This window comes from Dipodomys spectabilis, unplaced genomic scaffold, assembly GCF_019054845.1.
Source record: "Dipodomys spectabilis isolate Male_0828 unplaced genomic scaffold, ASM1905484v1 ptg000138l, whole genome shotgun sequence".
In the NCBI taxonomy this organism is placed as follows: domain Eukaryota; kingdom Metazoa; phylum Chordata; class Mammalia; order Rodentia; family Heteromyidae; genus Dipodomys; species Dipodomys spectabilis.
The window spans coordinates 5682569-5694925 of NW_024870815.1; the positions used below are offsets into that span (position 1 = coordinate 5682569).

General features: G+C 39.0%; 1 protein-coding gene across 3 annotated transcripts in view; it reads left to right on the forward strand.

The window, feature by feature from the left end:
* Window positions 1-12357, forward strand: part of Slc1a3 (solute carrier family 1 member 3) — an 87176-nt gene that overhangs the window by 22178 nt on the left and 52641 nt on the right. For 2 of the 3 annotated variants that reach the window (XM_042690626.1, XM_042690627.1), the window contains exon 3: window positions 6328-6465. In XM_042690626.1, coding sequence (XP_042546560.1) covers window positions 6328-6465 — 138 coding nt within the window. Of the gene's footprint in view, window positions 1-6327; window positions 6466-6881; window positions 6951-12357 lie in introns of those variants that run through there. The other variant, XM_042690628.1, reaches the window with a different exon arrangement.

Sequence of the window (12357 nt, forward strand, 5' to 3'; positions counted from 1 at the left end):
TATTCAGGAAGTTAGAGAAATCACTCACTGAGCTGGCTTACTTTCCCTGCTACCACATGGAGGAAAAATTGTTTGCATTAAGTGAATGCAGTTTCGAATTGGGTAAGAAGAGAGAAGGTAATAGAATACCCAATATAGTATATGGGAGTCAGGGTGGATTAGGGTTAGACTTTGGGAATAAGATTAAGTGCTTTAGAGGAACAACTACTTCCTTCAACATGGTTTGTCTTTTGTTCCTAGTATCTACATCATTAGAAAGGCAGCAGTTGTATTTTTAATTTATTACTTGGAAATTACATAGATTTGCTAGACTTAAGGTGTTACCTGTCCCTAGAAATATCATATATGAATAGATGCATTTTATGGACAGCTAAATTAGATAAGAAATGGAAAAAGAAAGGAAGAAAAAAAGTGTGTCCTTAAATTGGCATTTGAGAGAAATCTAAAATCCTAACAGCTTGGTATGTTCAAATTCCAGATGATCAGAATGAATGCTTGTGTTTATTTTGCAACATTTTTTGTTTTCATTGACTGACAAATGTTTGAATACATTTAAATAAACATTAGAGCAATCCATAATAAATTTTAAGTATTTGATAAAAGTAAAGCTATTTGTTTATTTGTATGTATTTTCCATAAGATGAGGCATTATCTCTATGTCATCTGGTTTTTCATGTGAACAAATAGGAAAGAATCAGATATAACCCAAAGGTTCTAATTACACTTATAAGTTAGAGATGCCATTATGTTGAATAATGTCCACTGAAAATCAGAAATTAAATGCTTTACTTCAAAGTGAATTCTAGGTAGATTAAAAGGTAAATATTTTGAAGTAAACAAGCAAAGAACTAAATAAAAAAATGGATCAAAAACTTATCAAACTAGAGGGAGGGAAAGAAATAAAAGTTTATAACTTGAAGAAATTACCTAATACAAAAGGTGCCTATACTTTATTTATCAAAATGCAAAACAATGACATATCTTAAAGTACAAATCTAAGGCAAGCAAATTAGAAAAATGGTTTAAGGAAATATTTTCTATGAAAGCAAAAGCTAATTATTTCACAAAGTACCAATACTAAAAATGGACATGCATATACTTTAACTATTACATTCTATGAGCTGCTTGGAGAAAATGCAATCAGGACACATTATCAACATCATTGAATATTAGGTAAATACAAAAGAAAATAGACATGTATATTATTATATACTTGTCATATAAGCACATTTATCTTTTGCTTCCCAGTAGTATTGGAGTTTGAACTTGGAGCTTCCCACTTACTAGGAAGTTGCACTACCACTTGAGCCTCTGGAGCTCTGGTTATTTTTTGAAATAGGGTCTTACTTTTTTGCTTTTTCCAAACTGGACTGTGAGTCTTGTATTTATGATTCCTCCCTTAGTATGGATACAAATACACACCACCATTCCTATCTCTCTCTCTCTCTTTCTTTCCTTCTTTCTTTCTGTCTGTCTGTCTGTCTGTCTTTCTGTCTTTCTTTCCTTCTTTCTTTCTTTCTTATGTTGGTTGTGCAGCTTGAACTCTGGGCCTGGGTGCTATCCCTCAGCTCTTCAGCTCAAAGGCAAGTGCTCTACCACTTGAACCACAGCTCCACTTCCAGTTTTCTGAGTGGTTTATTGGAGATAAGAGTCTCATGGACTTCCCTGCCTGGCCTGGCTTTGAACCATGATCCTCAGATCTCGGCCTCCCCAGTAGCTAGGATTACAGATGTGAGCCACCGGTGCCAGGCTATGCCTTTCTCTTTCTGGTGACTTTTTTACCTAGACTGTCCTGGAATGGTGAACCCATTGATCTCAGCCTCCCACATGGCTGAGATGACAGGACTAAACCAACAGCAAACTGAATTTTGCTTATTTTAACAACCTGCTTATGATAGTATTCTGCTCCAGGAGCTAAAGGAAATAAAATCTTATTGGTCAGTGGATTATTACTCTGCTAAAAAGGCAATTTGATAACATGAACTGACAGCCAATCTTTTTTTTTTTTTTTTTTTTTTTTTAAATTTTATTTTATTTTATTTGAGAACATACTGTACAGAGGGGTTACAATTACATGGGCAGGATAATGCATACATTTCTTACCAAGCATTGCATCCTCCTCCTTTGTTTACCCTTCACCTCCCTTCCCAGCCTCCCCCCTCCCTCCCACCCAATCATACCCCCCCTCCCCCCCCCCCACCGACATTGTAAAGCTGGTTTTGACATGACATTTTGTACTTCTCATTGTTGCAACAGGTCCACCTGAATCCTTAAACGACTTGTTTGTCCCCGTCTCCTCCACATGTTATACTGACATCAAATATAGTGAAAGCAGGGGTTACACTGTGGGGGAGGGACACACAAAGCAACAAAGAAATAATCTTATAAATGCATTAGAAACACATGCATGAAAGAAACAAAAACATTAAAATACATATTTGAGGTTTTGTTTTCCTAACATCACATTATCTGACTTTTTCCGCTTGACTCATACCTATACTAGATATTGCAAATAAGGGAAACCATGGGACCTATGTTTCTTTGGGCCTGGCTTACTTCACTTAATATAATTTTTTCCAAGCCTTTCCATTTCCTAACAAATGGGGCAATGTCATTCTTTCTGATGGAGGCATAGAATTCCATTGTGTATATATACCACATCTTCTTGATCCATTCATCTACTGAGGGGCATCTGGGTTGGTTCCATGTCTTAGCTATGGTAAATAATGCTGCAATAAACATAGTTGTGCTGGTAGCTTTAGTGTGGCCTTGTTTGTGCTCATTTGGGTAAATGCCCAAAAGTGGGATTGCTGACAGCCAATCTTTAAGGAGCTGGTTAAGTTCCTTAAGGTGACCATATATATAGAACATATTCAGTGTGATTTTTCCAAATATGTAATTATATACTAGGACATTCTAGAAAGAAACTCACTGAAGCACTAAAAGAGACCATCTTTGTTCTATGTGAAAGGCATAAATTATGCAAGGTGGAAAAGAGGGTGGGATATGAAACGAGATTTTGACTCTGGACAAGTTTTATGTTCACTGTGGTTAGGTTTTCTCACCAGTAAGTTGGTGGGAGAAAAGTACTTATATCCAATGTTGTCATGAGGATTAAATTCCTAACAGGAAAAATTACTGACAATAATGCCAAGAATATTAGCCATTTCCTTTTGTGGTTGTTGTTGTTTTTGATTGTGAGGCTTCGACTCTGGGCCTGGGCGCTGTCCCTCAACTCTTCAGCTCAAGGTGAGCACTCTACCACTTGAGCCATAACACCACTTCTGGATTTTCTGAGTGGTTTATTGGAGATGAATCTCATGAGGGAAAGTCCCGGGCTGGCTTTGAAACGTGATCCTTAGATCTCAGGCTCCTGAGTAGCCAGGATTACAGGCTTGAGTCACTGGCACCTGGCTTAGCCATTTCCTTTTTATTTAAGTGGTAGAACCAATAGGGGCAAACATTTTCCTCCTATTTCCCTGCATTTTTCCAAATCACCATTTCTTTCTTGAAAAAAGAAGCAGTAGAAACTCTTCAGTTTGATGCAGTCTTTTTTCGATTTGTTCTGATTATGGATCTTTATTTAGGAAGTTTTGACCTGTGCCAAGGAGCCCTAGGTTTTCCCCTATCCCTCCCTGTAATAAGGTATCTGGTCGTACATTGAAGTCTTTGGTCCATTTGGAATTGATTCTGGAATAGGATGATATAAAAGGATCTAGCTTCAGTTTTTGGCATGCGTATAACCAATTCTGCCAGCACCATTTGTTGAAGAGGATGTCTTTCTTCCATCCTGTGCTTTTGGCATTCTTGTCAAATATTTAGGTGGCTGTAGGTCTGTGGGTTCATTTCTGGGTTTTCTATGCTATTCCATAGGTCCTAAGGCCTATCCTTGTGCCAGTCCCAACCTGTTTTTATTACTATAGCTTTGTAATAGGATTTGAAGTTTGGTATTGACATTCCTTCAGCACTAGTCTTCCTGCTAAGGATTGTTTTGCCATTTGGGGTCTTCAATTATTCCATATGAATTTTTGGATTGCTTCTTCTGTATCACTGAAGAATGTTGTTGGGATTGTGATGTGCACTGTATTGAAATTGTAGATCGCTTTGAGCAGCATTGCCAGTTTCACAATGTTAAACCTTCCAATCCAGGAGCATGGGAGGTTTTTTCCATTTCCTTACATCTGCTTTCATTTCCCTTTTTAGGTTTAGCTGTGTGTATATGATCATATAAAATGATGCTTATCAAAATGAACTCCAAGAAATAGAAATGAGTTATTGTTGTTGTTTTTGTACTGTTTGAGGTTCTCTTCTTTTTCTTCTGTTTTTTTTTTTTCTTTTGTCGTTGTTTTTGATTTCTGTACCCTTTGTCTTGTATGTAAGGCTGGGCACCATGGCTCACACCTGTAATCCTAGCTACTCAGGAGGCTGAGACCTGAGGATCACGATTCAAAGCCTGCCCTGGCAGGAAAGTCTGTGAGACTCTTACCTCCAATGGACCATTCAGAAAATCAGAAGTGGTGCTGTGGCTCAAGTGGTAGAGTGCTAGCCTTGAGCTGAAGAGCTGAGGGACAGCGCCCAGGCCCAGATTTCAAGTCCCACGACCGGAAAAAAACAACAACAACAACAAAAAAAAAAGTTTATCTGATTGGGGAGGGGAAGGGGAAGCACAGAAATGGTGGGACAAAGGGTGAACCAATTCAGCAGTGATACTCACTAGACACTATGTTGGAAATGAACTATACAACTTGGGGGAGAGAGGGTAGGGAGGGGAAAAACTAGGAGAAAATGAGGGAGAGGATGACATACTGTTAAAAAAAGAAATGTACTCATTATCTGACTTATTTAACTGTAATCCCTCTGTACATCACTTTTACAATTAAAAAAAGAGAAAAAAGAAAGAAAGAAAACAGTCAGTGTTTTCCTGAGGGCCCTGAGAACTTGGTCAGCTAGGTTTTTCTGGTCACATACATTCATCCACTTACTAAGATATTGCTCATTGCTCTATACTTAGAAAATGAATATTTCACAGTTGCTGAAACTCAGAAATGAAACTGGAATTGTAGTGATCATTGAAATGAACTTTGTGTCCCATTTCATAAGAGAAAAAAAAGCCCATTTCATAAGAAGTTAGGAAAGTTCAGTTTTGGTAAAGGACTATTTGTATGCTTCAGAAAAGTTTTGAGTCTCCATAGCTTTTTCTTTTCTCCCTTTCTCTGACTGTCTCTGTCTCTTTCTCTCTCTCTCTTTACCTCTGTCTCTGTCTCTCTCTATCTCTCTCACTCTCTCTGTCTCTCTCTTTCACTCGCTCTCTCTCTCTCTCTCTAGTTTACTTGAACTTAAAAAAAATTGAAATCACATATTTCAGTACAGGACAATTATTTTTAATAGTTACAATATTGGAATAAGTAAATTTTGTTGGGCAATAAAAGTAAATTAGGGAAAGGAGAGAGGGAAGGAAGTGTCCTTTTGCTCAATTCTAAACATGTCAACAGGTGTCAGAAATCATTTGATTTACCTATAAAGTTATCATGCTACAAATACATTTGAAATTTAGAAAGAAAATGGAAAAAAAATAAGCAGGAAATTACTTTTGCTTTTCCCTCAAGTTTTCAACTGGAAATTTGAGGATGGAGGTGGGGGAGTTTCTGCTCCTTTAAGGTTTTCTCTTGCCAACAGCTAACAAGTTTGGACAATACGGTTGCCAAGGCAATGTCAAGACCATGTAGACAGAGGGAGAAAATGTGGTGTGCAGACAGGGAGATGGTGAAAACACATTAAAAATAAGCACGAAGAGGTTTTAATTGGGGAAAAAAATTAACTCATGCTCTCCATTATAAGTAGTTATGCTATCAGTTCTAGCATCTGCTGTTGTAGACGACCATTATATCATAAGGTCATTCTTCTTATAGCACCTTGTGTGTGGGGGGGGGGTGTCTGTGTCTGTGTGTGTGTGTGTGTATACATCATTTATTTTCTAATTGAGCCCAAGTCTTTGTTCTTCTGCACTAAGGCATGTCAAAATGGGTTCTTACTGCACTCAAGTGAAACAAAGAAATTTTTCATGTGCTCAGACCAGAAATGATTTTTCTGTGAGTTCTATTTGAAGGCTTGGATTCAGCCAAACCCTTCTGGATAATGAGTGTAAAGATACATGCACCCCTGTTCCCAAAGCTGTACAAATATTTACTTCTTAAAAAAATGTTACTCTTGTCAGACACGAGTCTTACCTGCTCATTTTTCTAGGTCTGTTACTTTAGTTTGGGGGAGGGGAGGTGAAAATTAAAACACTCAATTTTCCTTCCTCTTTTTTTTTCTTTCCTCTTTTAGGGACAATCCTTGGATTTAGCCTCCGGCCCTACAAAATGAGTTACCGACAAGTCAAGTACTTCTCTTTTCCTGGGGAGCTTCTGATGAGGATGTTACAGATGCTGGTCTTACCACTTATCATCTCCAGTCTTGTCACAGGTATCATTCACAGGGTTTTTTTGTTTTGTTTTGTTTTGATGTTGTTGCTTGTTGTTGTTGTTGTGTAAAGTGTGCTTATGGCAAAAGATCACTTAGAAAAGCAAGTGCTTCAGGTTTCTGCTGGATGCATGCTCTGTTCTAGAAAATAAAAGTCCCTTCAGAATGACGGAAAGGAGGCTTTAGTAATGCATGAATGATTATAACTCTCATATTTTACCAATCACAAGAGGAAATGGATACTTAAACAGCCACGTAATCTGTTTTGCCTCACCATGAAAGAGGTGCCCTGCTAAACACCACACCACCAGCCTTCTCTGACCACAGTGATGTAGTTGACAACAGCGTACAACAGGTCTGTTTTCTCACCCTCTTATCCCACCCAGATAACATCTGGTTGGACAGCCTATTAGCTATTGATGCAAGAATGCTTGTTCTCAGAGCCACCAGGACTTGAGCGGGAGCCTTCTTGGAAGCCTCATCAAGAGGTAATGCCCACAACACGACCACCAACTCTGCTGCCACCAACACTTTATCTTTTCCTGGTATACCCGCATGATTTTGGTTCCTCCTCCAACTGCCCCTCCCCAACCCCATTCCTTTTAGGCTGGTGGGAAAATGGTGCGGGGGAGGGATGGCGGGAGATTTCCCCCATTGGTTATCTTGTCCATCACCACTGGGATTTTTAACCAGTGGAAGCTGTGCAGGATAGGATAAAGCAGTTTACTCCCCCAATGGAAAAAGTCAAATCATTTACACATGTGGATTAAAAATACTGATAAGGCCGAGCAGTAGAAGAAATATGTTACTATCCATTCCTTCCTGCCCACTCTTCTCTTTCCCCACAGCACATCTCTGACTGGGAAAAGGAATTTTCATAGACACTGCCCCACCAGGAGGGTGGTGTCTGGGTTTGTAGTTAAAGCAAAGACCTCAGGTATTCCTGACCCTGTTCTTTTCTACCCCTGGTCTGACTGACCCCTCTTGTCTGACTGACCACCTCATCTCTAGGTGAGCTGAGTCTGAGCATCATTCTCTCTCTTCCAGGGAGTTCGCAGAGAGATCTGTAATCCCTCTTCAAGCTCTCTGCATAGTGAGAACTTCACAATTCAACTCAAAGGTCATGGACAAACATTCTGCCTAGTACATACCTTGGTGCATTGGTCATTACTTGGACAGGAACTATGTCAGATTTTTCCTCCATGCTTTGCAAATCTCTTCCTGGCTTCCACTTGTCCAGGGCCTTAAGCAAGTCATTACATGTATACAAGCTCACATTGAAGGATGAATTGCCCATGAAACAATCCTGTAGACCTTTAGGGTACTTGTTTTGTACAGCTGGAGTGGTCTATTGCCCAGCCGCAATTCTTTTTTTTTTTTTTTTTGTATTTTTTTCTCAGTCATGGGGCGTGAACTCTGGGTCTGGGCAATGTCCCTCAGTTCTTCAGCTCAAGGCAAGTGCTCTACCACTTGAGCTACAGCCCCATTTCCGTTTTTCTAGCAGTTTTATTGGAGATAGGAGTCTCACGGTCTTTCCTGCCCAGGCTGGCTTTGAACCACAATCCTCAGATCTCAGCCTCCTGAGTAGCTAGGATTACAGGTGTGAGCCACCGGCGCCCGGCCCAGCCATAATACTTAATTCAGAACCTGTAGTAAATGTTGACAAGAGAGCATATTTTTGTAAAAGTATATTCTTTGTTGAAAACATATACAGGTCAAAACCCATATCTAAATTTTATTTAGAAGAACAATGCATCACTCTACATCATCCCTAATGGCAAGTAGTGTAAACTAAAAATGTGTTTGTTCTTCAGGACCCTCACTGAGGGCTCCCAAATTCCTGCACACTGTCTCTTCTGGTGTGGGACCTGTATGAGAGAGTTTCTGCTTTCTTGTGCTGAAAAGACTTTACAGGATGCAGTTAAATATGGCATTACTTCCTCATAGAATAATCTCAATTGACATATACCCTGAAGTGGAATTCCCTGGTGCTTTAAATACTTAATAATCAACTTTATTGAAGGAACAAGAGCTTTGGTTGAGTAATTTTGCAGAGAAACAAAATACTCTGATGCAATTTCTTGCTATGCTTTAAAAAAAACTTTTGGTCAAATGATGGAGAATTTGTCAACATTCATATTGTTTTTAAAGATAAGTAAGTTTCCAGAAACCCATATAAAATGAACTTTTATAATATAATCTACTTGCAAAATGGGAATCTTTACCAAATTGGACCAGTAGGAGTCTTAGCTCTTACCCAGGATTGTGTTAAGACAGGAGCCAGAGGGATATAATTTAGCTTTGCCAAAGATCTTTTAAGGTCTGAGAGGAGTAATTTCTAAACTACATAGTAATTTAGATACTCATGGTAAATTAGAATGAGTGACTCAGTGAGAATGTCCTTCAAGGTTTTGAGTGAAAAGGTTATAAACCAAAGGTGGTGGATATGACCCAATAAGAATAGAGAGAGGAGAACTTTTCCAAATTACAAAGACCCCTAAAGGGTCTCCTATGTGTAGGAAGATGTTAACTGTGTTGCCTGAGGGGGGAGGGAGGCACAACGTAAGGTTTTATTATTCTAGAAAGGAATGTGATCACAAATGTTCCCAGTTGTCCATTGGGCAACTTATATGTATAACGGATATACATATAGATGTGTATGTGTGTGTATAGATAATCTATCTATCTATCTATCTATCTCTCTATATATATAGGTAGATCTATCTATCTATCTATCTATCTATGAAGCTGCCCTTCTAGGCTACGTTTTGTTTTCCTACTTTGATCAAGTCATGGATGCAGAAAAAATAGTTGTCTTCAACAAAAGAAAGAATGGGGCAAGTGTGATGATAAGTGGGGAGTGGTCACCTGCAGAAAAAAGGGGAACAAGAAGACTTGGCAGCCAAAAAATATGACTAACCAGTTCCATCCAGCTGTTGTTATGTGTCATCAAAGGCCATATTTTCCCTTTCTTCAAAAGAAACTCATTATCCAAACCAAGATCCTCCAGACTTCTCAGTGTTGTTACAATTCACATAATACTGCATGCCAAGCAAAGTCTAGCCCAGTTTGACCCAGAGACTATCACTATCTGAAATCACATTTGGATGTCTGTGCTACCAGTATTGAGAATGTACCGATTTTGAGCATTTACACACTCACCAGGTTATCCACTGCTTTTCAACTCAACCTGTGACATCCCTGTACCAAAGCTTATTTCATCCCACAGAATTAACTATAGAACATCATGTTTATTGCTGGTTAAAGGAATGGCTATTGGGAAGGCTCTCCTTTCCCTCTTCTGGATATGGCTATCTTGTGTTTTAGCTGTTCTGGTCTTTGCGGCAGTAGGCAAAGGCATCATAGTAAGATAGAGGTCATGGTGCCATAGAAAGCATTTCTCATTCAGAAAATGCTCCACAGGGCAACTTCATACACACACACACACACACACACACACACACACACACACGTATATCCGTTACACATATATGTTGCCCGATGGACAACTGGGAACAGTTGTGATCACCTTTCCTTTCTAGAAAATAAAGCCTTACTTTGTGCCCCACCACCAGCACAGTTAACATCTTCCTACACATAGGAGGACCCTTTAGGGGTCTTTGTAATTTGGAAAGTTCTCCTCTTTCTATTGTGACTGGGTCATATCCACCACCTTTGGTTTATAACCTTGTCACTCAAAACCATGAAGGACATTCTCACTGAGTCACTCATTTCTAATTTGCCATGAGGATCTAAATTACTATGTAGTTTAGAAATTGCTCCTCTCACAATGCTGTCAGACACTTTGTACTCATATACTGTTTTGTAGAGTGGAAACTTCTTTGCACAACTACTTAAAGATAATGATAATAATAAAAAGAAAGAAAATGAACTTTACAACTTCAGGGGCCGGTGGAGAGGGAAGAGTTGGGGAGGTGGGGAGGGAGGAGATGGTAGGAGAAAAACAAAGCAGGGGGTAACAATGCTCAATAGGAAATGTACTCATTACCTTACCCATGTAACTCTAACCCCTCTGCACAGTATCTTTACAATAACAAAATATACATTTAAAAAAATCCTCAATGGAGAGTGAAAGGCACACATGCTGAGTACATTCAAACATTCAACAGAAAATCAACTCACTCTCTGTGGGTCCCATTATTTTGTGTAAAAGAACCAACCAAATTGTTTCTGGGAAAATAAGTATATCCAGCTTTGAAAATATCAACAACATCAACAACAAAAAAGAAATTACTCCCCCTCAGACTAACACCTTAAAAGATCTTTGGCAAAGCTAAATTATATCCCTCTGGCTCCTGTCTTAACACAATCCTGGATAAGAGCTAAGACTCCTACGAGTCCAATGTGCCACAGGGTATATGCTGACAGAAATGAAATTGGTTGAAATCATTACTTCATTTCTTAGATTAAATTTTTTTTGATAGAAGTGAGAAAATGCTATGCATTTAATCACACTGAATTCACATTGTGTTATATCCTGTGTTCCAAAGTGCAGAGCTTAGACTCAAACCTATGATCACGATCTGTGCATTTAAGAAAAGCATTGTACCACTAAGCTACACTCTCAGCCCTCAAAGTCACATTTAAACTGAGAAATCTAAGTTAGACTTTTGTACTTGAGCTGTGTTTCTGAGTTGTGCCAGTGCTCCTGTAAGACACATTCTCTGTGTCCTAAATTGAAATTCCAATCTTACCAAACATCACTGGTGTGTATTAGCATTCTAGAAGCTTCCAAGGAGATCCTGGGAGAAAGCCTAATGGCTCCATTTGTACTCAAGTACCTATTTTTTTAAAAACAAGAATAACTTATCTGTGCCAATACACTACATAATAAAACAGAAGTTTGGCACCAATTTTTATTGATTTAGTCAGGATAGGCAGCTCAACTAGATACTTCATGCCAGAAATATGAGTTTGTTTGAATGGCTTAGACTAGTTTAAATTAGACACCATATCTGGTTGTTCTATGTGGACATATTTCTGTGTTATTTCTGAAGCTTTTTAGAAGACATGATAAATAGCTTTTTTTTTTCATTCTCATTCAAAAGTATTCATTTCCCCTCAATTACTTATTGCAATAAAGTTTTGGTGTTACCCAATTTTCTGGAAAAGGAAGCTTTTGGCAGTTTTCTAGAGTGGGTCATAGTGTGAGGATAAGGAGTATTAACAATAATAGCAGAGAGAAAGAAAAAAGGAAAGGAAGGGAGGGAGGGAGAGAGGGAGGAAGGATAAAGAAGAAATAAAGACCAAGCAAGCTGGGTGCCGGTGGCTCACGCCTGTAATCCTAGCTACTCAGGAGGCTGAGATCTGAGGATTTCAGTTCAAAGCCAGCCTGGGCAGGAAAGTCCATGAGACTCTTATCTCCAATAACCACTAGAAAACCGGAAGTGGCACTGTGGCTCAAGAGGTAGAGCACTCACCTTGAGCTGAAGAGCACAGGGACAGCGCCCAGGCCCAGAGTTCAAGCCCCAGGACCGACCAAAAAAAAAAAAAGACCAAGCAATAGCTAAAGCATCAGCAATACTGAGGGTAATAGGAAAGCACACTGGAGGTAGGACCATGAAATGAATGAAGTATATCTGTTACAGTCATTCATTCATTCATTCACAGCTATGTATTATGTCAGGCTTTGGGCTAGTCATTGGGGATACTGAAATACAAAGATAGTCCTCAAGTAGTATGTTGGATATAAAGGAGAGAGACTTCCCAAGTCCCTTAGTTTATACAACATATGTAAGCAAATCCATGTCAGCATTCCCATTCAACAGGCTCTCTGCATGCCCAACAAGTAATAGACAACTTGACTGACTTTTAAAAACATGATCCCAAATCTGATTCACCTGATACTGTGACATCTTTAAAGAAAGAGGAATG